Source organism: Neofelis nebulosa, chromosome 7, assembly GCF_028018385.1.
Source record: "Neofelis nebulosa isolate mNeoNeb1 chromosome 7, mNeoNeb1.pri, whole genome shotgun sequence".
Classification (NCBI taxonomy): domain Eukaryota; kingdom Metazoa; phylum Chordata; class Mammalia; order Carnivora; family Felidae; genus Neofelis; species Neofelis nebulosa.
In genome coordinates, this window is record NC_080788.1 from 133,354,935 (window position 1) to 133,382,559 (window position 27,625).

The 27,625-nt window shown below is 36.4% G+C and overlaps 1 protein-coding gene across 13 annotated transcripts in view; it reads right to left on the reverse strand.

Annotated features, from left to right (window-relative positions):
* The window catches only part of EML5 (EMAP like 5), a 182,288-nt gene that overhangs the window by 114,686 nt on the left and 39,977 nt on the right, over positions 1-27,625 (reverse strand). For 11 of the 13 annotated variants that reach the window (XM_058739946.1, XM_058739943.1, XM_058739941.1 and 8 more), the window contains 6 exons: positions 27,132-27,317; positions 25,542-25,677; positions 24,064-24,265; positions 6,282-6,419; positions 1,583-1,839; positions 271-483 (listed from right to left, as the gene is read on the reverse strand). In XM_058739946.1, the coding sequence (XP_058595929.1) occupies positions 271-483; positions 1,583-1,839; positions 6,282-6,419; positions 24,064-24,265; positions 25,542-25,677; positions 27,132-27,317 (1,132 nt within the window). Of the gene's footprint in view, positions 1-270; positions 484-1,582; positions 1,840-6,281; positions 6,420-24,063; positions 24,266-25,541; positions 25,678-27,131; positions 27,318-27,625 lie in introns of those variants that run through there. The other 2 variants (XM_058739951.1, XM_058739947.1) reach the window with 2 other exon arrangements.

Sequence of the window (27,625 nt, forward strand, 5' to 3'; positions counted from 1 at the left end):
TTTTACTTAAAACAATTTTTCTAATTAATTTATTTGTTTTGAGAGAGACAGACAGACAGACAGACAGTGTGAGTGAGGGAGAGAGAACCCCAAGCAGCTTCCTCACTGTCAGTGCAGAGCCTGACACAAAGCTCGAACTCACAGGACCATGAATCATGCATGACCTGAGACGAACTGAGTCATATGCTTAACTGACTAAGCCACCCAGGTGCTCCTAAAAGTCTTTTATAACAGACGAGCTACTTAATAGTATTTTGAAAGAAAAAATACCTTTTCTTAAACAAGGATATCGGAATAATTTTATAATTCCATAGTCATCAGCTGTAACTAAAACTTGGCCAATATAATTTCCATCTACTGAATTTATATCATTGATATCTGAATACTTGGGCCAAATTCCATTTACTTCAAGGCCTGAAACACATGTCCATGAAGCCCAATGAACACCTTTTATTTCTTCTTTGTTTGTCACTTCTTTTCCTCCTAAAAATAAATAATAGTCTTAATTTAAGAAGTTATTTCATTTTATTTTTTCTCAAGCATAAATTATACTGATAACATGGTAAACTCCAAAATTTCTTCGCACTACAGTTAAAGGAGAGTAGCATGAATAGGTAGGTGAATACGGTAAGGAGAGAAGAAAACTAAATGAAAGGAAATTATTTAAAAAGCCACTACCCAAATTAGAGACACACAGATTTGATTCTGATGTAGCTTAGCAGGTTCGCTCAAGTGGAGAATAAACATTAATCCTACTAAAATCATGCCAGATTAGTCACAACACTGTAAGTCAGAAGAACAAGTAAAAGCTGTAAGAAAGTGGCAAATCAGCTTTTAAATGAGAAACCTAAGAATACACATGGTTGAGAGAAAACAAGAAAACTGAAGGACCATGAAGGAAGGATGGCCAGGGAGTAATACATTTACAATTAGGGATCAGGGCGTTAGGATTTGGTCCTAATTACACACACATTGGTAATAAAAAACTTTTAGGGACAGGCATTAATTTAATTATGCAGCTAGTTTTATTAAATAAGTTGTTGGAAACTAGTGACTAATTCATTAAGCATCCAACTAACTGAGGTACTGAGAGATAACATTTTGATGGTTGCTCTAATTCTTTTACAAATCTTTGGTGGCAACTCTCTCAAATTTAGGGTTTTAGCTATAGAATGGATATTTACAAAATTTATTTGAGGTAACCACAAAAAAAACCCAAACAATTTATGGTCAGGCATTGTTAGCAATTATATTTAATTAGTTCCACCCATAAAAATGGCACTTTGACTTTCTAACACAGAGTAGGACTTTACCAAATACTCCTCACATAGCACGGAATTCAACATCAAGTAGGTTTTAGATACTCCAAGCAAAGAAGTTTTAATGAAGAACCAAAAAGATTTCAATAGGGCAGCCTGATGGAAAAGATCATAATGCCTGAAACATGAGCTCAGATCTTCTTTAATTTCCTGTAATCAAATGTATTTTATACTCTATTTCTCGTCAAATTCTAAAATATTTTACAGGTACTAAAAATCCATAAATAATAATATTAATTTATTAGAAACTTAGAAACTTTTACCTGGCATCCTATAAAAAAGTCTTTTACCATTTCCATCATTTGTCTGTAAATATCTACTATCTGAGGACCAGTCAAGATGAGTGATGAAACTAAGCGACCCAACACATTCCCCAAACTTTTTATAACGTTGCGCAACGCCATAGATATCAACCGAGCTGTCATTGCATCCAACAGCAAGGTAAGTTCCATCTGGGGAATATTTTAACTCATGAATTGCCTCCTTCCTGTCTTTAATATGTACAACTTCGGTCATATCTCTGCAAAGAAAAAATGAGACCACGTGAAAACAAGTCATTTGAGAATTAGTTCAGTTTTCAAATGTGTCTAAAATGACTATGAGGCTATATCAAGTATTTATAAATTATAAAACAAATATAAATGATACAAATATTAATTCAGGAACAATTATTTTGTTGAACAGAAATATAAGAGGACCAAATATGCTGGAAGTAGAAGAAAATGCTGAATTTTAGTTTTTTAATTACTTTAAGGTAGTTTAAAGATTCATACTAAATTTTCATACAATAAAGGAAATAAAATCACAGATTTTTATGATGAAGTTCCTTGGAAATACTGAGTTTATGAAAAATAATTACAAACACTGATTTTCAAATAAATTTTTATAATCAGACAAATGTGCAAAATTACATTCAAGAAATAAGGAAAAGAGGAATTGATTTGTATTCAGTAAGACACTTGAATGTATATCTTTATATAGGCACCGCTAATTATTTTTATTTTAACCTCTTCGAGCTTTTTTAATACAATACAAATTCTTCCCAATTAACGACCATTTCAACCAGTAAAGTTAAACAATTTTTTCAATGATGCCTTATAACTGAGTTTTAGTTTGGGACACGCTGTATTGCAGATGCCTCTGAGACATCCAAGTGATGTTAAATAAACAACTGGAAATACACAGCTGGAGTTCAGAGGAGAGATGAGAGTGAGACCTTGGAACGTATTTGGAACCATCAGGCTACGGCTGGAAACTGAAACTGGAGGCAGGATAAGACTATCTAAGGGAGAAAACACAGTAAGAAGAACAACAAGCCTAGGCATGAACTTTGATGTCCTCCAATACCTACTGGTAGGCAGAAGATAACGAGCCTATAAAGAAAATGGAAGCAGAAGTAGGCTGAAAAGAGAAAGAGAATTAACATTCAAAGTCTGGGAAGAGGATGTTTTGAAAAGGAGGGGGTGGTTAAGGGGGCCAAATACTGCTGAGTATCAACCTAGATGAAGACTGATGTTTCCTGGCCTTAGAGACAGGGTAGTGTTAGCAAAAGCTTTTTTTTTTTTTTCTTTTTTAAAGTTTATTTTATTTATTTTGTGAGAAAGAGAAAAGAGAGTGTGCCAGCACGAGCAGGGGAGAGACAGAAAGAGAGAAAGAGAGAGAGAAAGAGAGAGAGAAAGAGAGAAAGAGAGAAAGAGAGAGAGAAAGAGAGAGAGAGAGAAAGAAAGAGAGAGAGAGAGAGAGAAAGAGAGAGAGAGAGAGAGAGAGAGAGAGAGAGAGAGAGAGAGAGAGAGAGAGAGAGAATCCCAAGCAGGCTCTGTGCTGTCAGTGCAGAGCCAGACCAGGGACTCCATCCCACAAACCATGAGATGGTGACCTGAGCCGAAATCAAGAGTTGTACACTTAACCGACTGAACTACCCAGGCAACCCCTATCTTAATCCTTTTAAAGTTGACATAATGTGGTAGTGACATGGTCAGAAAGAGACAAATGGCTAGCCACTGGTAGAATCTAAAATGACAATGTTTTTACAACCAAAGCCTATTCCATACCCTGCAAGAAACTTTATTCTATCCCCCAGGAAATTTGTTAACTATGCTTATCAAGCTCTTCCTCTAAAGTCTTCCTAACTATTCATGAGAATGAATGAGTGCCTCTGAGGAGTCTGCTGTGCATCACACCATGCAGCCCACCATAAGTCAAAGTTTTACATGTATGTATCTTCTAATTTTAAAAATATTTGCACTTTTTTCATTTAATTCCACGATATTAATGTTTATTTTAATATAAAATTGGTAACAGTTTTTATCACAAGGAAGAGATGCTCTAGAAGTTACGTAACTTTGTGCTGGCACATCACCTTGTACCTCAATTTAAGAATCAGTGTGGGGGTGCCTGCATGGCTCAGTTGGTTGAGCATTCGACTCTTGATTTCAGCTCAGGTCATGATCCCAGGGTCATGGGATCAAACCTTGCATGGGGCTCCATGCTGGGCATAGAGCCTGCTTAAGATGCTCTCTCTTCCCCTCTACCCCTCCCCCCCATTCGCCCACGCACTCTTGTGCACATGCTCTCATGCAGGTGTTCGTTCTCTAATAAAAAAAAAATTTTTTTAAATAAAAAAGGATCAGTGTATTAGGGGGAACCTTGGATGGCTCAGTTGGTTAAACGCATCCAACTCTCGATCTCAGCTCAGGTTTTGATCTCAGGGTCGTGAGTTCAAGCCCCACATTGGGCTCCATGCTGGGCCTGGAGCCTACTGAAAAAAAAAAATAGTAATAATAACCAGTGCATTAGATTCAAATCTATTCAATATTCCTCCAGTCATTATATGAGGGTACGTTAGTACAGCTACACTTATGAATTTTGCTTTATGGTATAGAGAATATATACCACAAACCAAGAAGAAACAGTGACCAGGTGAATTTAGGATTAAGAATATTGAGTTACAACAATAGCCAAAGTATGGAAAGAGCTCAAATGTCCATCAATGGATGAATGGATAAAGATGATGTGGTATATATATACAATGGAGTATTACTCAGCAATCAAAAAGAATGAAATCTTGCCATTTGCAACTACGTGGATGGAACTAGAAGGTATTATGCTAAGCGAAATTAGAAAAAGACATATGACTTCACTCATACAAAGACTTTTAAGATACAAAACAGATGAACATAAGGGAAGGGAAGCAAAATAATAAAAAACAAAAATAATATAAAAACAGGGAGGAGGACAAAACATAAGAGACTCTTAGAGAACAAAATGAGAGTTGCTGGAGGGGTTGTGGGGGGGAAGGGGCTTAAGGAATCTACTTCTGAAATCATTGTTGCACCATGTGCTAACTAACTTGGATGTAAATTATAAAAATAAATAAATTACAGAAAGTAAAAAAAAAAAAAAAAAAAGAATATTGAGTTAAAGTTTTGTGGTTAAACTACAAAGGCATGCAGCAGTCATAATCACCACTCCAGTGATCCTGTCAGCAATGTTGGATTCAGTTGCTTAAACACTGACTTATTAGAAATAAGAACTTATTCACCTAGTTACTTGCAAATAATTGAAAGGTGAAATAAATGTACAATTAACAAAAATAATCACTATTTTTAATGCATACAAGCTAAACAAGAGGAACTCTTAGACATTTTCCAAGCATCTCAAATTCTTGGTTGCAAAACAATGTAAATGTACTTAATGCCATTGAATTTTAAAATATGGTTAAGATGGCAAATTTTATATTACACATATTTTATCACAATTTAAAAAGCAGTACAAGAGAAAAATCTTACCATATCTCATTGTAAAAATCTGTCCCAGAAAAGAGTCAGTGTCTAGAGAAACGGAGAAGTACAAAAAAAAAAAAAAAAAAAGAAAGACAGAAAAAGAAAAAAGAAACAAGTACAAGAGAACACGAGGTACCTGAAGAAGCAAAAGATGTTTTATACAGTTAAAAGAAAGAGACTGAGGTAGAAAGAAACAGGCTGGAGATGGGCACTACTGGCTATGTTAAGGATTATGAACTTCCACTTAAGGACAGTGCTAAGCTTTTATCGTATTTTAGGAAGAGGAGGACTGCAAACAAATGTGTTTAAAAATGGTGAACTGAAGAGTGAATAAGAAAAAGTCTTGAAAGAAGCAAAACAGGAGGTAAGGAGACCTGCTGAGACACTATTGCACCAATCCAGTTAGGAGATTGCAGAAGCCCATACAACAGTACAATGGTGAGAATGGGAGGAAGCAGATTAATTTGAAGACTACTCAGAAAGTAGATTCTCCAGAACTCTGTGATTAACTATACAAGGGAGGCAAAAGAGAGAAATGAATTAATGATTTCTGGACTGGGCAACTAAAAAGGTGGTCCTACCACTCACTAGGCTAAGGAGAAGGATTCTGTAAGTATATATTCTTATGAACACACATGGATCTACAGCAAAGTTTTTAATAGCTATATAGAATTCAGTTGAATGCACCATAACTACAATTCAACACAGGATGTTAACTGCTTTAACAAATTCTTTCAACTTTTCTAATGATGCAAACAAAAAAAAAAGTAGGCATTTTTTTTTCAAAGAATAAAGCTACAAATAACAAAAAACATTTCACCCATTTTTAACTGCCCCAAGGCTACCCCCCCACCCACCAATGGCAGAGGATCATTACTGAAAATCAATACTACCAAGGAATGGAAGTCAAAACCCAAATTTGTAGCTCAAAATTTTAGCCATTAATTCACTAAACATTCTTAACCCCTAAAACCAAGGTTTTTGAGTTAACCACTTTCTGACAAAGCCATTTTTATTAATATACTTAATATTCAATAAAAGTAATATCTGATATATATGTGTGTATGTGTATATATATTAATAAGAAGGGAGGGAGGAAAGGAAATGGGTAAAAACAATGAGTATTATATAGTCTCACTTAAAAAAATTTACTGTTTTTATTTCTACTCCAATATCATACCTTACTCTAAGTACAGTGAATGAGCCATCCTTCATTCCAAGGGCAAGATGGATTCCATCTACATTTACAGCTGCACAACGAATTGGTTCTTCCATATTACACCTTGCTATTAGTGCATGATCTATTAGACTCCATATCCTGTAACATTTAATTAAAAGAGTAATTAACCACTGTGTGCTTAAAAAAATGATGAACTCTATGAAATGATTTTGATTAAAATAATCATCTCATTTTAAGAAAGTAATATGAATCTAGAATTTTAATACTTTGCTTTGTCAGAAGGAGATCTTATCTACGAAAATAGGAATACTGTTCATATTTTAAAAGATAAGAATTCCAATTGTAATGAAATCAAGTTTTTCCAATCATTCATTTTAGGTAGATGATTTCTACTCTGATCAAAGGGGATAAACACACCCACACATGTATATATACATATACACATACATACATATGGTATATATAAGGGGTGCGTGCGTGTGGTATAGCGGTATATGGTATATACTATATATATAGTCTAAAAATTTTTTTTAAACATTTATTTTTTAGAGACAGAGAGAAATAGAGCATGAGCAGGGGAGCAGCAGAGAGAGAGGGAGACACAGAATCCGAAGCAGGCTCCAGGCTCTGAACTGTCTGCACAGAGCCCGATACAGGGCTCGAACTCACAAACCGCGAGATCATGATCCAGCCGAAGTCGGCCACTTAACCGACTGAGCCACCCAGGCGTCCCTATAATCTTTAAACTTAAGAGTAACATTTAAGACTATGCAAATTCAGAGTCTGTTCCAGACTCTAATGTTAGAAATCTATAATGGGTAAGTAGAAAATGCCATTGTTTGAAAAATTAAGAATTATACTTCTAAATAACCTAAAGGACAAAGAAAAAATACAAATGAAAATTAGTTAATATTTTCAAGTTACAATAAAATGTTTCATATCAAAACTTGTGGGATTCAGCTGAAATAGTACTTAGGAGGAACTTTAAATACAGATATTGTAAAAACAAATGCTACAATTTAATGAACAGAAATCTACCCCAAGAGGTTAGGACAAGATCAGCAAAACTAGATTTTTTAAGTGTTTTTAGAGCAGTGTTTTTTTTTCCCCCCCCAATATATGAAGTTTATTGTCAAATTGGTTTCCATACAACACCCAGTGCTCATCCCAAAAGGTGCCCTCCTCAATACCCATCACCCACCCTCCCCTCCCTCCCACCCCCCATCAACCTTCAGTTTGTTCTCAGTTTTTAAGAGTCTCTTATGCTTTGGCTCTCTTCCACTCTAACCTCTTTTTTTTTTTTTTTCCTTCCCCTCCCCCATGGGTTTCTGTTAAGTTTCTCAGGATCCACATAAGAATGAAACCATATGGTATCTGTCTTTCTCTGTATGGCTTATTTCACTTAGCATAACACTCTCCAGTTCCACCCATGTTGCTACAAAGGGCCATATTTCATGCTTTCTCATTGCCACGTAGTACTCCATTGTGTATATACACCACAATTTCTTTATCCATTCATCAGTTGATGGACATTTAGACTCTTTCCATCATTTGGCTATTGTTGAGAGTGCTGCTATAAACATTGGGGTACAAGTGCTCCTATGCATCAGTACTCCTGTATCCCTTGGGTAAATACCTAGCAGTGCTATTGCTGGGTCATAGGGTAGGCCCATTTTTAATTTTTTGAGGAACCTCCACACTGTTTTCCAGAGTGGCTACACCAATTTGCATTCCCACCAACAGTTCAAGAGGGTTCCCGTTTCTCCACATCCTCGCCAGCACCTATAGTCTCCTGATTTCTTCATTTTGGCCACTCTGACCGGCGTGAGGTGATATCTGAGTGTGGTTTTGATTTGTATTTCCCTGATGAGGAGCAACGTTGAGCATCTTTTCATGTGCCTGTTGGCCATCCGGATGTCTTCTTTAGAGAAGTGTCTATTCATGTTCTCTGCCCATTTCTTCACTGGATTATTTGTTTTTCGGGTGTGGAGTTTGGTGAGCTCTTTATAGATTTTGGATACTAGCCCTTTGTCCAATAGGTCATTTGCAAATATCTTTTCCCAGTCCGTTGGTTGCCTTTCAGTTTTGTTGGTTGTTTCCTTTGCTGTGCAGAAGCTTTTTATCTTCATAAGGTCCCAGTAGTTCACTTTTGCTTTTAATTCCCTTGCCTTTGAAGATGTGTCAAGTAAGAAATTGCTACAGCTGAGGTCAGAGAGGTCTTTTCCTGCTTTCTCCTCTAGGGTTTTGATGGTTTCCTGTCTCACATTCAGGTCCTTTATCCATTTTGAGTTTATTTTTGTGAATGGTGTGAGAAAGTGGTCTAGTTTCAATCTTCTGCATGTTGCTGTCCACTTCTCCCAGCACCATTTGTTAAAGAGACTGTCTTTTTTCCATTGGATGTTCTTTCCCGCTTTGTCAAAGATTAGTTGGCCATACGTTTGTGGGTCTAGTTCTGGGGTTTCTATTCTATTCCATTGGTCTATGTGTCTGTTTTTGTGCCAGTACCATGCTGTCTTGATGATGACAGCTTTGTAGTAGAGGCTAAAGTCTGGGATTGTGATGCCTCCTGCTTTGGTCTTCTTCTTCAAAATTACTTTGGCTATTCGGGGCCTTTTGTGGTTCCATATGAATTTTAGGATTGCTTGTTCTAGTTTCGAGAAGAATGCTGCTGCAATTTTGATTGGCATTGCATTGAATGTGTAGATAGCTTTGGGTAGTATTGACATTTTAACAATATTTATTCTTCCAATCCATGAGCACGGAATGTTTTTCCATTTCTTTATATCTTCTTCAATTTGCTTCATAAGCTTTCTATAGTTTTCAGCATACAGATCTTTTACATCTTTGGTTAGATTTATTCCTAGGTATTTTATGCTTCTTGGTGCAATTGTGAATGGGATCAGTTTCTTTATTTGTCTTTCTGTTGCTTCATTATTAGTGTATAAGAATGCAACTGATTTCTGTACATTGATTTTGTATCCTAAAACTTTGCTAAATTCATGTATCCGTTCTAGCAGACTTCTGGTGGAGTCTATCGGATTTTCCATGTATAATATCATGTCATCTGCAAAAAGGGAAAGCTTGACTTCATCTTTGCCAATTTTGATGCCTTTGATTTCCTTTTGTTGTCTGATTGCTGATGCTAGAACTTCCAACACTACGTTAAACAGCGGTGAGAGTGGGCATCCCTGTCGTGTTCCTGATCTCAGGGAAAAAGCTCTCAGTTTTTCCCCATTGAGGATGATGTTAGCTGTGGGCTTTTCATAAATGGCTTTTATGATCTTTAGGTATGTTCCTTTATCCCGACTTTCTCGAGGGTTTTTACTAAGAAACGTTGCTGAATTTTATCAAAGGCCTTTTCTGCATCGATTGACAGGATCATATGGTTCCTATCTTTTCTTTTATTAATGTGATGTATCACATTGATTGATTTGCGAATGTTGAACCAGCCCTGCATCCCAGGAATGAATCCCACTTGATCATGGTGAATATTTCTTTTTATATGCAGTTGAATTCGGTTTGCTATTATCTTACTGAGAATTTTTGCATCCATATTCTTCAGGGATATTGGCCTGTAGTTCTCTTTTTTTACTGGGTCTCTGTCTGGTTTAGGAATCAAAGTAATACTGGCTTCATAGAATGAGTCTGGAAGTTTTCCTTCCCTTTCTATTTTTTGGAATAGCTTGAGAAGGATAGGTATTATCTCTGCTTTAAACGTCTGGTAGAACTCCCCTGGGAAGCCATCTGGTCCTGGACTCTTATTTGTTGGGAGATTTTTGATGACTGATTCAATTTCTTCACTGGTTATGGGTCTGTTCAAGCTTTCTATTTCCTCCTGATTTTTGGAGGCGTGTGGGTGTTTAGGAATTTGTCCATTTCTTCCAGGTTGTCCAGTTTGTTGGCATATAATTTTTCATAGTATTCCCTGATAATTGCTTGTATCTCTGAGGGATTGGTTGTAATAATTCCATTTTCATTCATGGTTTTATCTATTTGGGTCATCTCCCTTTTCTTTTTGAGAAGCCTGGCTAGAGGTTTATCAATTTTGTTTATTTTTTCAAAAAACCAACTCTTGGTTTCGTTGATCTGCTCTAGAGTTTTTTTAGATTCTATATTGTTTATTTCTGCTCTGATCTTTATTATTTCTCTTCTTCTGCTGGGTTTAGGCTGCCTTTGCTGTTCTGCTTCTATTTCCTTTAGGTGTGCTGTTAGATTTTGTATTGGGGATTTTTCTTGTTTCTTGAGATGGGCCTGGATTGCAATGTATTTTCCTCTCAGGACTGCCTTCGCTGCATCCCAAAGCGTCTGGATTGTTGTATTTTCATTTTCATTTGTTTCCATATATTTTTTTAATTTCTTCTCTAATTGCCTGGTTGACCCATTCATTCTTTAGTAGGGTGTTCTTTAACCTCCATGCTTTTGGAGGTTTTCCAGACTTTATCCTGTGGTTGATTTCAGGCTTCATAGCATTGTGGTCTGAAAGTATGCATGGTATGATTTCAATTCTTGTCTACTTATGAAGGGCTGTTTTGTGATCTAGTATGTGATCTATCTTGGAGAATGTTCCATGTGCACTCGAGAAGAAAGTATATTCTGTTGCTTTGGGATGCAGAGTTCTAACTATATCTGTCAAGTCCATCTGATCCAATGTATCATTCAGGGCCCTTGTTTCTTTATTGACCGTGTGTCTAGATGATCTATCCATTTCTATAAGTGGAGTGTTAAAGTCCCCTGCAATGACCACATTCTTATCAATAAGGTTGCTTATGTTTGTAATTGTTTTATATATTTGGGGGCTCCTGTATTCGGCACATAGACATTTATAATTGTTAGCTCTTCCTGATGGATAGACCCTGTGATTATTATATAATGCCCTTCTTCATCTCTTGTTACAGCCTTTGATTTAAAGTCTAGTTTGTCTGATATAAGTATGGCTACTCCAGCTTTCTTTTGACTTCCAGTGGCATGACAAGTAGTTCTCCATCCCTTCACTCTCAATCTGAAAGTGTCCTCAGGTCTAAAATGAGTCTCTTGTAGACAGCAAATAGATGGGTCTTGTTTTTTTATCCATTCTGATACCCTATGTCTTTTGGTTGGCGCATTTAGTCCATTTACATTCAGTGTTATTACAGAAAAATATGGGTTTAGAGTCATTGTGATGTCCGTAGGTTTCATGCTTGTAGCGATGACTCTGGTACTTTGTCTCACAGGATCCCCCTTAGGATCTCTTGTAGGGCTGGTTTAGTGGTGACGAATTCCTTCAGTTTTTGTTTGTTTGGGAAGACCTTTATCTCTCCTTCTATTCTAAATGACAGACTTGCTGCATAAAGGATTCTCGGCTGCATGGTTTTTCCGTTCATCACATTGAAGATCTCCTGCCATTCCTTTCTGGTTGCCAAGTTTCAGTAGAGAGATCAGTCACGAGTCTTATAGGTCTCCCTTTATATGTTAGAGCACGTTTATCTCTAGCTGCTTTCAGAATTTTCTCTTTATCCTCGTATTTTGCCAGTTTCACTATGATATGTCGTGCAGAAGATCGATTCAAGTTACGTCTGAAGGAGGTTCTCTGTGCCTCTTGGATTTCAATGCCTTTTTCCTTCCCCAGATCCAGGAAGTTCTCAGCTATTATTTCTTCAAGTACTCCTTCAGCACCTTTCCCTCTCTCTTCCTCCTCTGCAATGCCAATTATGCGTAGATTATTTCTCTTTAGTGCATCACTTAGTTCTCTAATTTTCCCCTCATACTCCCGGATTTTTTTATCTTTTTCTCAGCTTCTTCTTTGTCCATAATTTTATCTTCTAGTTCACCTATTCTCTCCTCTGCCTCTTCAATCCGAGCCGTAGTCGACTCCATTTTATTTTGCAGTTCATTGATCACATTTTTTAGCTCTTCCTGGCTGTTCCTTAGTCCCTTGATCTCTGTAGCAAGAGATTCTCTGCTGTCCTTTATACTGTTTTCAAGCCCAGCGATTTTATGACAATTATTCTAAATTCACTTTGTTATATTGTTTAAATCATTTTTGATCAGTTCGTTAGCTGTTGTTATTTCTTGGACGTTTTTCTGAGGGAAATTCTTCCGTTTCATCATTTTGGATAGTCCCTGGGTTGGGACAGGACTGCGGGGCACTTCCCCTGTGCTGTCTTGAATAACTTGCGTTGGTGGGCAGGGCCGCAGTCAGACCTGATGTCTGCCCCCAGCCCACCGCTGGGGCCACAGCCAGACTGGTGTGTGCCTTCTCTTCCCCTGAGCAGTTTTTTTTTAAACATTCTATTTGTTGATGTTTTATAAGAAAAATGATTTTGTAAATTTTTTTATAGCTAGGAAATTTGTTAAACTATCTTTTTAATTCCAATAATTTCTCTGCATTTTCTTCTTGATTTTATACATATATAATCATAACATCAGCAAATGACACTTGTTTCTTCCATTCCAAACCAAATATCTTTATATAAATATATTACACAGATATAGCCTTACTGTGCTGACAAAGATTTCTAGTCTACAGCTGAATATAATGGTGACAAATATAATGGTGAAAGTCGACATCACTGTCTTCTTCCTGATTCCAGAGGAAAACTTTCAGTATTTCAATAACAATTATATTTACCAAAGACTTTATGTTCTACCACAAGGGTCAGCAAACCACAGCCTGTGGGCCAAACCGGGACCACTGTCTGTTTTTGTACAGTCTGGAAAGGTAAGAATGGTTTTTACCTTTTTAAATGGTTGGACAAAAATTTTAAATGACAACGTTTTGAGATATGAGAGAATTCTAGGAAATTCAAATTTCAGTGTCTGTAAATCAAGTTTCATGGAAACACAGCCACACTTTTTGTTTACATGGTTGCTTTCATACTGCAGAGGCAGAGTGGAGTTGTTGCCAAAGGAACGGCAGATGGCATGTGACGTTCATATCACTTTGTACTGCCCCTTCCATGCCCTACAAATTGCAGTGACAGAGTTACAAGCTGACAGAATTTCAGTGCTAGGTTTATTAATCATATATACCCATTGTGTCAAAACAAGAAGAAAAAGAGAAAAGTGAACTTCACAGGCTACATTTTTAAGGCACAGTGGAGCATGAATTATATCGTTACTGATTTAGATGGTACAGCACTGTATTATGCAATAACACTATAGCTGCTCTAAAAAAACACAAATACAGATTAACATTACTGGACTAAGTACTCATCACAGTATCTTTGACTCACAGGAAAGCAATGATTAGAAAAATTCTATTTTAAAAATTAAAATGTGATGTCAACAAAAGTTAAGTTTCTAAGTGGCTTGTTAGCCAAACAAGGAAAGCTGTTTCTTGGTAATGGATTAATTATATTATTTTAAATTGCAGTGGCTAAAGAAATGTGTCCAGAGAAAATAAATTTAAGGTTATTAGCTTTTAGGTCAGAAGAGTTTCTCAAAGAGTTGAAGGTGTTGGAAAAACCACCAACAGTTAACTAAAAAACAAGACAAACAATGTTCAGTGGTTTCCCCGAATTCTGGTGAGTCAACAGATGTTAACAACACTACTCAGTTATTTATGTGAAGAGCCAATGCCAAGTTTGAAGCAATGAAAAATCAGTTTCTGTGGCTAGTCGGTGTGGAACAACTACAAGCTAGAATGTTTTCAAAGACGTAAGTGAAAAAGAACTAAACCAATACAATGTAAAGTGGCATTAGATGGGGCTGAAAAACATGGATAGAAAAAAATAGCCGTGGCAAACTTAACAAAGCCTATAAAAATGTAAGGTTTTGTTCAAAAAGCCTACAATTATTCACTGTTTTTTTTTTAAGTTTATTTATTTTGAGAGAGAGAGAGAGAGAGAGAGAGAGAGAGAGAATATCCCAAGCAGGCTCTGTGCTTTGAGTGCGGAGCTGGAGGCATGGCTTGATCCCATGTCGTGAGAATCACCAAACCAAAAGTCATATGCTCAACTGAGCAACCTGAGCCACCCAGGCACCCCTCACTAGATTATTCTTTAGCAAGTATTTTGCAAACAAAACAACAAAAAAAACCTGAATCATGTTTTGAACCAATAGTTCTGAAGTTTTGTCAGGAACAGAAGCTCAAAATCCTGACTTGCTGTACCACACAGCAGTTAATGGCTTAATTAACAGTGGTAAAGTATTATTATGCTATTTTGATCTCAGAGTCTAGAATGAAATTTTTCAGAACCAGAAATGCCCTCAATTACTATTATAAAAACTTAACAGCTTTGGAAATTAGCTTTCACTGAAGATTTGATGCTGTTTCTTAATGAATTCAATCTAAAGTTACAATGTAAAAGCAGCAATTATATGTAAAACTTATACCATGGTAAAGTTATTCTGACAATAACCAATGTTGTTTGAATAACATCATCAAGCAGCTTTATACTACTCTTCCTGTGCTATCAAAACTTGAAACAAGATCTCTATTCCCACACAAATTACAGGGGATATTTTTTTCAGAGGTGTTTTAGCAGAGTATGCTGGCCTACACTCCATGAGTGTGCCTTGAGGTTTTTTTTCTTTTTCTTTTTTTAAATGTATTTATTTAAACTCAAGTTAGTTAACATACAGTGTAGTATTGGTTTCAGGAGTAGAACCTAGTGATTCATCCCTTATATATAACACCCAGCGTTCATGCCAACAAGTGCCCTCCTTAATGCCCATCACCCATTTAGCCCATCCCCCTACCCACCACCTCTCCAGCAACCCTCAGTTTATTCTCTGTATTTACGAACCTCTTATGGTTTGCCTCCTGTTTTTATCTTATTTTGCCTTCCCTTCCCCCATGTTCATAATGTTTTGTTTCTTAAATTCTGTATATGAGTGAAATCATATGGGATCTGTCTTTCTCTAACTTATTTCACTTAGCATAAAACATTCTAGCTCCATCCACGTCATTGCAAATGGCAAGATTTCATTCTTTTTGAACGGGCCCTGGGTCTCGACATCTGCCCCCATGCCCTAGGAGAAAGCTACAAAGGTCAAGTTCAGTCAAAGGAAGAAAAATGCCCTCAAGGCAAAGTGGCATTGGCCTGCTTGTGCTCCTAAATTCCCATTTTCTTTCACAATTTGGATAATAGTTCTTTAATATCTTGACTATTCCTTGAAGATTTTACATTTTAACCAACATTTTTAGTTGTTTTCAATGCAAGATATCCTTCCCAATAACTTCCCCAACAAAACAGAAACCGAAGACTGAGCAATTACTTCTAAAGGACAAGCTGCCTTTTTTCCAACAGCTATGCAACTGGTAATAGCAGTTCTCCTAAAATGAATTATAAGATAGTTCCTAACAAAGCACATGGGTAAGTGTAATCCCACACTAAATTTCCAGGTGGACACAGAGCTATGGCATTTCCCATCCACAGAGAACTGAGTAGCGCAATGACAGTAAAAAACAGGATGGATTAACACTGTTATCTAGAAAGATTAGGTTGCATATTCCACTTTATTTCTTATACTGAAGTAAATTTTACACAGGTTAGGAGTTAAACATACAAAATAAAGCCATTAAAACACAGAAGCATACACTGAAAACTTTTTTAACTTTGCAGATTTCTCGATGGTAGAAAACTCAGAAATCATAAAAGAAAATATTGTTCAGTTCATAAAACAAAATAACAAAAAAAAAAAACATTTGTGTGGCAAAAAACCTAAGCAAAGTAAAAAGCAAGTAACAAATTGGTGAAAATTATTTTCAACTTACATCAGAAACAGTTAATATCTATAACATATAAAAAACTGCTAACTATAAAGGAGGAAATAATCTACAATCCTACAAAAAATGGTAAGAAATGTGAATAGATTACACAAAGGATTCCAGGGAACCAACAATGTTTTAAATTAGTAAATGAGAAAGAATTAAGCACTTTCCTGTTTTCTTGTACAAATTATACCCAAGATAACCAAATAGTTGATGAGGAGAAATTCTTTTTATAGAGATAGGATACCTAACTAATGACTACGAGTGATGAAATTAAAATACCATATATGAAACTCTTTTTTTTTTTTTAATTTTTCTTTTTCAACGTTTTTTATTTATTTTTGGGACAGAGAGAGACAGAGCATGAACGGGGGAGGGGCAGAGAGAGAGGGAGACACAGAATCGGAAACAGGCTCCAGGCTCTGAGCCATCAGCCCAGAGCCTGACGCGGGGCTCGAACTCACGGACCGCGAGATCGTGACCTGGCTGAAGTCGGACGCTTAACCGACTGCGCCACCCAGGCGCCCCATATGAAACTCTTAATAAAAGATCTAGGTCGTGGATTTTTGACAGGTGCAATACTGCCCCAAAGGGACTAAAAATGATTATTTTTTATTTGTTTCAAGCTTTTAAATTCTAGTTAGTTAATATATAGTGTAATACTGGTTTCAGGGGTCGAATTTAGTAATTCTTCACTTACATGTAACACCGAGTGCTCTTCACAAGTGCCCTTAGTGCCCACCAAGCACTGGCATCCTCTGCCCATCCTCTGCCCACCTCCCCTCCAGCAACCCTCAGTTTGTTCTCTATAGTTAAGAGTCTCTTATGGTTTGCCTCCCTCTCTTTTTTCCCTTTTTTCCTCCTTCCTCTACGTTCATCTGTTTTTTTTCTTAAATTCCACATGAGTGAAATCATATGGTATTTGTCTTCCTCTGACTTGTTTTGCTTCACATAATGCACTCTAGCTCCACCCACATCATTGCAAATGGCAAGATTTCATTCCTTTTGATAGCTGAATAATATTGGTGTGCGCGCACGCACATTTGTGTATATACCATATCTTCTCTATCCATTTATCAGATGAACATTTTGGCTCTTTCCATAATTTGCCTATTGTTGATAGTGCTGCTACAGACATTGGAGTGCATGTGTCCCTTCAAATCAGTATTTTTGTATCCTCTGGATAAATACCTAGTAGTACAATTGCTGGGTCATAGGGTAGTTCTATTTTTAACTTTTTGAGGAAATGCCATACTGTTTTCTACAGTGGCTGCACCAGTTTGCATTCCCACCAAGAGTGTAAGAAGGTTCCCAAGGGGGCTAAAAATTAGTCCTTAGGAATGAAAATTTTAAATAGTATAATGGTTTGTGGCTCTCTAATGGGCCAAAATACAAAAATAGAGATGTACTTTTTTGTGGTGTTAAAATTTCACATGAAGGGGGTATAATCTGGGGAAAAAATATCTAAAAATTCTCATTAGGAAAACAATTCAAAAAAGGTTGAGAAACAGTGAAGTAGATAATAACCATCAATGGCTGCTAAAATGATTTAAAAAAGAGAATACACATTAGATACCACCAAACAGGGATACACGTTACCATCTAGGAAATATTCTTGGTTAAAATTTGTAACTGCATCTCGTCAAATCTCTAGACCTACTTATCAGTTTATACAATAAAGGGAAGAGAGAATGTATTAAAATACAGTGAGTGTGCAAGTTGGCCAAATCCAGAATGTGGGGAGCTCTGGAAGGTGAATACTTAGTTTCTTCAACAAATAACTTAAGAATAAAAAGGGGGAGGGAGGAAGGAAGCTACAGAAAAAGATTTAAAGGACATATCGACAACCAGGCACCCCAAGTTAAACCACAAATTTCTGATATCAGGTCCTGGTTAAGACATGAGAATTTGCATTTCTTATAAGGAATATTGATGCTGCTAGTCCAAGAACCACACTTTGAGAACCACTATCATAGACCACCTGCTAATTTCTTCAAAATACAGACAGATGTGAGATATTTTAAAGTAATTAGAGAAAAACCAATGAGCTAATAGAAAATAGGCAAAGAACTTGAACAGACAGGTCAGAGAAAAGGAAATATAAATGTCCTCTAAACATAAGTAAACATACTCAACACCTCTCAATATGAGAGAAATGAGTGTTTTCACAACATAACAAAAGATCATTTCATACCTTTTGGGATAATTAGTGCTGCCATGGGTATGGGAAAACAGGCACTGCCATACGTTATATGGGATATATACGGTTATATACATACGTTTTCACACAGCATTCCTTTGGGTCCTTAGAGTTAGGCTCCAAGGAAGGTCCATATACTACAGTTGTTGATATGTCCTTTAAACCTTTTTCTGTAGCTTCCTTCCTCCCTCCCCCTTTTTTATTCTTAAGTTATTGAAGAAACTAAGTATTTGCCTTCCAGAGCTCCCCACATTCTGGATTTGGCTAACTTGCACACTCACTGTATTTTAATACATTATCTCTTCTGTTTATTGTATACACAGGTATATATAAATGGTTACTGCCTCTATATAAGACATTATCTATCAAAATTTAAAATCCATACATCATTTGAACACTAAGAAGTTCCACAGAGATATGCATGTTTACACATGTACAAAATAGCATACGTAAAAGGACATTCATTGCAAGCACTGTATTTAATAGCACAAAACTGGAAGAACCTAAATTCTCATCAATAATGGACTAGGAAGATGGTAGAATAGAAGGATCCTAAGCTTACCTCCTCACATGTATACATGGAGGCAACAGCTACATATAATACAATTCACTCTGAAGATAACCTGAAGATTAACAGGACAGATTGACTATAGCTAAAGACATAAAGTAGCAGTCAAAACGGGAATGGTAGGGGGAGCAGAGACATAGTCGGGTACCACACCCCCAGCACAACAAACTACAAGCAGGAGGGATATTCCAGGTACAGAGATCCACCCTGAGGACCAAGGGGATCAAGCCCCACATCAAGTACCCCAGGCCCTTGGTATGTGTGGTAGAAAGATGAGTTCCTATAACATCTGGCTTTGAAAGTAAGTGGGGCTTAATTCCAGCAGCTTTGAAAATCAGCAAGACTTTACTCCAGGAGAGTCAGATGGCTACAGGGAATTAAGACTTTGCTCTGCAAGGGACCAGCACACTTCATCACTTGGTCTGAGACCCAGCACAGAAGTAGCAGTTTGAAAAGCACCGGGGTTTATTTATACCTGAGAGAGATTTACTGACTAATTTTAGGGTGCATGCTGGAGGGGCGGGAATCTGTAGAAGCTTTCTCTGGGAATAGAAGTGCTAGCGAGTACCATCTTCTTGCTCTCCTTCAGCCTGATACTCTGTATCTATCTTGCTAGCACCCCTTGCCCTGCAGCAGGGTTCCCCTGTGGACTCACCTCACCCAACTTACCTGCTCCTGTAGGTGCCCCGATGAAGTGACTCCTACTCCACCATTCCTGGTGAGCAGCCTCAGCCAGGGCTGATGTCTCCCCCAAAGTGACAACCACCCTGCCACACCTGGTGGGGAGCCTAGGCCAGACAAGCACCCCTCCAAAATGACTCTTGCATCAGAGAAGGGGAGGCAGCCCCACCCAAACAGCATTCCCAGATCAACTGTGGCCCAATCACAATAACAGGGTACACATGGCTCACACAGGGGACACTTCTGGGTCTGGTTCTGGTGACTGGGGGGGACTGCACTACTGGGCCCTGAAGGACACCTTCTACATAAGGTCACTATGTAGATCAGGAAAAATCAGGAAATGTAGCTCAACTACCTAATACACACAAATAAACTCAGGTCAGACAAAATGAGGAGACAAAGGATGAATTTGTCCCAAAATGAAAGAGTTAAGACAAAACCTCAGAAAAAGAACTAAACAAAATGGAAGAAAGCAATCTACCTGATAAAGAGTTCAAACTAATGCTCATAAGGATGCTCACCAGACTTGAGTGAAGACTGGATGAACTTATTGAGAACTGGACCACTTTTTCTACCGTATACAAAAATTAGCTCAAAATGTATTAAAGGCCAAATATAAAACCTGAAACCATAAAACTCTGAAAACACAGGAAGTAAATTTGGCCTTGGACATCAGCCTTAGCAATATTTTTCTGGATCTGTCTCCTCAGGCAAGGGAAGCAAAAATAAAAACAAAAAATAAACAATTGGAACTACATCAAAAAAGCTTTTGCACAGTGAAGCCATCAACAAAACAAAAAGGCAACCTACTGAATGGGAGGAAATATTTATAAAAGATATATCCAATAAGGGGTTTTTAAAAATATAAAGAATTCATATAACTCAACACCAAAAGAAATCCAATTTAAAGCTGGACAGAAGACCTAAATAGACATTTTCCCAGAGAAGACTTGCAGATGGCCAACAGACACATGGAAAGATGGTCAGCATCACTCATCATCAGGGAAATGCAAATCAAAACCACAATAACATAATCACCTCACCCTTGTCAGATGGCTAGTGTCTAACAACAAGATATGACAAGCCTTAGTGAGGATGTGGACAAAAGGAACTCTTGTGTCTTACTGGTGGGAGGGTAAATTGGTACAGCCAATAAGGAAGCAATATGGATAGTTCCCCCCAAAATTAATATTAATACCATATAAGCCAGTAACTGCACTTCTGGGTACTGACTCAAAAAACCAAAACCAATAATTCAAAAATATACATATATTCCCATGTTCATTGCTGCATTATTTATAACAGCCAAGATATGGAAACAATCTTAAGTACTCATCAACATACTAATGTATAAAATTGGCAAAGAAAAAGTCAAACTTCTACTCTTCACAGATGCCACGATACTCTACATGGAAAATGCAAAAGACTCCATCAAAAAACTGCTAGAACTGGCACATGAATTCAGCAGAGTCGCAGGATATAAAATCAACGTATAGAAACTGCTGCATTTGTATACACCAGTAACGAAGCAGCAGAAACAGAAATGAAGGAATCGATCCCATTCACTTTTTTAAAGATTAGTTATTTGAAAAAGGGCATGCGAGTGGGGAAAGGACAGAGAATGGGAGAGAGAATCCCATGCAGACTCCACACCATCAACGTGAAGTCCAATGTGGGGCTTGAACTCACAAACTGTAAGACCAGACCCGAGATGAAGTCAGACACTTAACCAACTGAGCCACTGAGGCATCCCTCTATCCCATTTATAACTGTACCAAAAACTATAAGATACCTAAGAATATTCCTAACCAAACAGGTAGATCTTTAGCCTGAAAACTACACTTATGAAACACTTATGAAAGAAATTGAAGAAGACACAAAGAAAAGGAAAAACATTTCATGCTATGGATTGGAAGAACAAATATTGTTAAAATGTCTATACTACCCAAAGCAATCTATGCATTCAATGCAATCCCTATCAACATAACACCAGCGTTCTTCACAAAGCTAGAACAAATAATTCTAAAATTTGTACGGAACCAGAAACCTTGAATAGCTACATCAATACTGAAAAAGAAAAGTGGGAGGCATCACTATTCCAGACTTCAAGCTGTATTACAAAGCTGTAATCATAAAGACAGTATGGTACTGGCACAAAAATAGACACATAGATCAAGGGAACAGAATAGAGAACACAGAAATAGACCCACAAGTATATGGTCAACAAATCTTTGATGAGGCAATAAAGAATATCCAATGGAAAAAAGTCAGTCTTTTTCCAAATGGTATTGGGAAAACTAGACAGCAACATGCATAAGAATGAAACAGAACCCCTTTTTTATACCATTCACAAAAACAAACTCAAGATGGTGAAAGACCTAAATGTGTGAAAGGAAACCATCAAAATCCTAGAGGAGAACACAGGCACCAACTTCTTTGACTTTGGCCATAGGTACTTCTTACTAGACACATCTCCATAGACAAGGGAAACAAAAGCAAAAATGAACTGTTGGGACTTCTTCAAGATAAGAAGTTTCTGAAAAGCAAAGGAAACAATCAGTAAAACTAAAAGGCAACCTACAACAGGGAAAAAGATATTTCCAAATGACATATTGGATAAAGGGCTAGTATCCCAGATCTATAAAGAACTTACCAAACTCAACACTCAAAACAAAAAAAAAAAAAAAGGGGCGCCTGGGTGGCGCAGTCGGTTAAGCGTCCGACTTCAGCCAGGTCACGATCTCGCGGCCCGTGAGTTCGAGCCCCGCGTCAGGCTCTGGGCTGATGGCTCGGAGCCTGGAGCCTGTTTCTGATTCTGTGTCTCCCTCTCTCTCTGCCCCTCCCCCGTTCATGCTCTGTCTCTCTCTGTCCCAAAAATAAATAAAAAACGTTGAAAAAAAAAATTTAAAAAAAAAAAAAAAAAAAAAAAAAAAAAAAAATCCAGTGAAGAAATGGGCAAAAGACATGAAGAGACAGTTCTCCAAAGAAGGCATTCAAATGACTAACAGACACATGAAAAAATGTTCAACATCACTCATCATCAGGGAAATACAAATCAAACCACAAATCAATACTACCTCACACCAGTCATAATGGCTAAAATTAACAACTCAGAAAACAATAGATGTTGGCAAGGATGCAGAGAAAGGGGAACCTTACACTGTTTGTGAGAATGCAAACTGGTGCAGACACCGTGGACAACAGTGCTCTGGAGGTTCCTCAGAAAGTTAAAGATAGAACTACCCTACAATCCAGCAATTGAACTACTAGGAATTTACCCAAGGGATACAAACATACTGATTCGAAGAGGTACATGCACCCCAATGTTTATAGCAGCACTATCAACAATGGCCAAATTATAGAAAGAGCCCAAATGTCCATTGATGAATGGCTAAAGAAGAGGAGATGTGTACACACGCGTGTGTGCGCGTACACACACACACATAAACACACACACACTCTCTGGAATATTATTCAGCCCATCAAAAAGAATAAAATCTTGCCATTTGCAATGACATGGATAGAACTAAAGTGTATTATGCTAAGTGAAATAAGTCAGTTAGAGAAAGACAAACACCATATGATTTCACTCATATGTGGAATTTAAGAAGCAAAACAGATGAACATAGGGGAGGTGGAAGGGGGGAAGAGAGGGAGACAAACCCTAAGAGACTTAACTATAGAGTACAAACTGAGGGTTGGCTGGTGGGGGGTGGGAGGTCCCTAGGGCAATGGGCTAAATGGTTGATGGATAAAGGAGGACAATTGTTGTGATGAGCAGTGGGTGTTATATGTAAGTGATGAATCACTAAATTCTACTCCTGAAACCAGTACTACACATTAACTAACTGGAATTTAAATAAAATCTTGGAAAGAAAAAAAATAGATTAATGGATAAACAAGGTATGGTATATATACAAAATGGAATTGGCCATAAAAAAAGAATGAAATCTTGCCATTTCCAACAACATGAATGGACCTAGAGGATATTAAGCTAAGTCAAATTAAGTCAGGAAAAGCAAATACCATATGATTTCTTATATGTAATCTAAAAAACAAACAAAAAAAACCCAGATTCATAAATACAGAGAACAAACGTGGTTGTCAGAGTGGCAGAGGATGGAGAAATGGGAAAAGCAGGGGAAGGAGATTAAGAGGTACAAACTTTCAGTTATAAAATAAGTCACAAGATGAAAAGAACAGCATAAGGAGTATAGTCAATATTGTAATAACTTTGGTGATGACAGATGATAACGATACTCATTGCGGTCAGCATTTTGTAAAGTATATAATTGTTGAATCATTATGTTATACACCTGAAACTAACGTAACACTATATGTCAACTATATTTTAACTAAAAAAAATAGTTTAGTTGAATAAATTACAATATATCCATGCAGTGGGATATTATATGACTATTAAAAATATCTGTGAAACATGTTGATATGGAACAATCTTCAACTTATGTTATCAAGAGAAAAGAAATCTTGTAAGTTGTTTATTCTATTAAATACCAATTAATTATGTTCAGTTGTATACTGTAAGCTGTTAATATTTAAATCAAAGTATTTTTATGAAGTTTTTATGTTTTTCTAAGGAAAAATTCCAGCCTATGCAATTACGCTATGATCTGCTTACCTGACTGAACGATCATCACTTCCAGTCACAGCCAAAGGTTTTGTAGGATGAACAGCAAGTGCCCAAAGTTCACCTTCACAATGCCCTTGCATAATTAGGAAAGGTTTATTCCTTTCATGCACCACAATTTCGAAAATTTCACTGTCCTGTGTTCCAACTAGAATGTGGTCACCACGCCAACAAACACTCCTCACAGACAAACCTAGTCAAAAGTAAATTGTATTTAAGATCAGTGCTGTAATAACATAATGCCGATCTGCTAAATCAATTTAATTTTTGTACCTTTTATCCCTTAGATGTAAGACAAAAGAAATCTCCAAGTCTTTGATCTACACATTGTCTTCAATTATCCATTTTGTTTGCTATCTGTAATGATAGTTCTCTCTTCCTATACGCCTAATTTCTATCCATCCTTCAAGACATACGTTCTTCTTCCTCATAGACAACTCCATAGTCTGACCACTTCTTCAGCCATCTCAAAATTAATTAAGCAGGAATGACAAAAGTAATTGTACTATTTTTCTCTGTATAATAATCTGACTTTTCATGTGTCTATATTTCATTTCTTCCATCTGTTCACCAAAGCATTAAAAAGAGAGACTTTTACTTTTTCTGTATATTCCACAATCCCTTTTATAACCTTACAAAAGCTAGTGTTTCTCTATTTTCTCATCTGTATCATGTGGCCAACATAAAGATACTGTGAACTTCACAATGTTCTTGTAAAGGTCAAATAGGACAAAGTGTCAAATTATTTTGCAAACTTTAAGGTACAATAATGCTCAACAAAACGAATGAAAATAATATAACAGTTAACATTTACTAGATGATTATTATGTGCCAGACAGTATTCTAAACATTTTATATATATTAAATTAGCTCATTTAATCCTAGGAGACAGTCTTATTCTCACTTATGGGGGAGATTAAATATGTAGCCCAAGGTCACCCACCTAGTAAGTTGACTGAAATAAGGCTTAACCATAGACTTCTGCAACTTCCAATCCTAAGTACCGCGCTAGTGAATAAAACTTTTATTTTTATTGTGAAAGACTGTTTTAATATATCAATTTTTTAAGTCCCTAAAGAAGAAAAAATCTCCCAATTGAACAAAACTTTCCTCAACCCTCAACACGTTTTATTTTCAACAGTTTGCTAAATAGTTATATTTAGCATTCTAACAGATAAATATTTTCAAAATCCAAGGTTACCTAAGTAAGCCCTTATCCCATCTCTCTGTAAATCCCATTTTAATAAGCGTTAGACATATACAAGAATCCTTGTCATAATAGTAAACCTAGACTGTCTTCAGGCAAACTCTCCTCTTCAATAAAAGGAGATCAATTAAATCTATACAGTAGGAACGGGCAAATTTAAATATCATTTATATTTATAAAACCTACATTTATATTTACTAAAAGAAACAGACAATCCTTGGTACATTTAGAATTTGTCTAGTAGTGACACATTTGTTATTACCTTTGTATCCCTGGTCTGTTTCCCTGAGATCAATCACAGTAATCGGTTTAAAAGTTAAATCCCAAAGGCGAATACAGCCATCTCTGCCACCAGTAGCAAAGCCTTCTTCACAAGCATTCATACTAAAAATTCCTGCCTAGTGGAGAAAATAAAATAATTTAACAATATGTACTCTTTAAGAAAATCTGTAATGTAGGCAGAAACCCACTTTAAAAGATTTTGGTATGACAGCAATCAACAAATACAACAGAAAACACAAATGAAAATCTAGAAATAAATCTATGTATACATGTATCTATGTACAATATGTGACCAATGATATGGACATATAGAGACACATATAAAGTTAAACCTTATACCACGTATAAAAATGAGTTGTAGACATTACATTCTAAATGTGAGAAATAAATGTTAGAAAAGAGTCAAAAGAACATTTATATAACTTTGAGCTATGAGAGACCTTTTATGCAAGGCAGTTAACCCATAAGCCATAAAGGAAAACAAATTTTTCGTATGACAAAAGATATCATAAGCAAAGGCAAACAGATTGGGGAAATATCTGCAATGTGTATGACCACTGAAAGGTCAATACCCTAACATACAAATGAATAAAGAAAATCCAAGGACAAAAATAACAAAAAAGAGCAAAGAGTAAGAAAAACCAATTAATAGAAAAGGAATTTCAAGCAGTCGACAAATATATGAAATTACATATATTTAGGAAACAAAATCAAAACAAGAAGTTACTACTTGTCACCCAGAAAACAAGCAAAAATTTACAACGGTGGTTAAATCCTGCACTGAGGAATATGAAGAGCAAACTGGTATTTTTATATACTGATGATGAAAATGTAAATTGCCACAACCTTTGTGGAAAAGAATCTGATATTTCTGGTCTTTTGCTTAAAGCAAGTCCTGTTCTAAGTAGTTCTTTAATGTATTTAATATGTAACATATTATATATTTATCATGGTTCATATAAATACATTTAATAACTTTTCTACTTGAGATCTTACTGCTCACCATGGGGCAGCTCTGTGCTCTCTAGGTCCCTTCATTATGTGAGGGACCCAACTGCTAAAAATCCCTAATCCAAAAAACACTAAAAAGTTTTAACAACAGATTTTTTCCCAGTTTGATAACTTTTCTATATGAAAATCTCAGGAATTACAAAAATTAAATTCCGTTGCCACTCACTCAATGAAATAGTAATATTAAAATTAAAAAGGTATATTTTTTCTAGAATATTACCCACAAGAGTTCTAGCTTTATTCTGTTGTAGTTAATCTAGAATACTTTTACTGTTGAATTTAATAAGCTATTTATCAATAATACTCTGAGGAAGATACAAATACCAGAGCAATGGCTTGAACAAGGTAGTAATCATACTAATTTAATAAATATCTACATGTCTAATTGCATAACACTTCTTCACTGAAATCTTGAAAACAAACAGGCTAATTCAGATAGAACAACATTTTTCAAGTAACTGAATTGACTAGAAAGTCTGCTACATTACATAATCTTTTGCTCTACGACAAGAAGGTAAGCAGTTACCGAAAAGTGTTTAAAATATTTAAATATACTTACAGTATGGGCTCCTTGTATTGTCCTTATAAGATTGATTCCTTTCCAAACATATATATCCCCATTAAGTGCACCAGAATATGTTAATTCATCCCTTGCACAGGCCAGGCACAAAATTGTCTGAAGGTCACCAGTTTTACCAAAGACCCCTCGTTTTGGGGTCAGAGCATTTCCACATAAACTCCAGAACTAAAAGGTACACAGTATAATCAAATTACCAAAGAATGCTTATAAAATAAAGTAAAATATTTCTAGTACTTCGAAGCTATATTAGATTAGCAGACTAAAAATTACCTAAGAAATTCCCTTATGAAACATTAGCTTTCACATGTTCACATCCTCATCCTAGTGTTGTCAATAGCTATATTAGAGCTGATAAGCCACTGGTTTCAATCCTTATCTGTAAGAATAAGGGGGGTGAACTAGATTATTTTAAAAATAGGCTATGCTTCCCCCCTTCGGTTTCTGAAAAAAATTTACATGAAACTCAGACATTG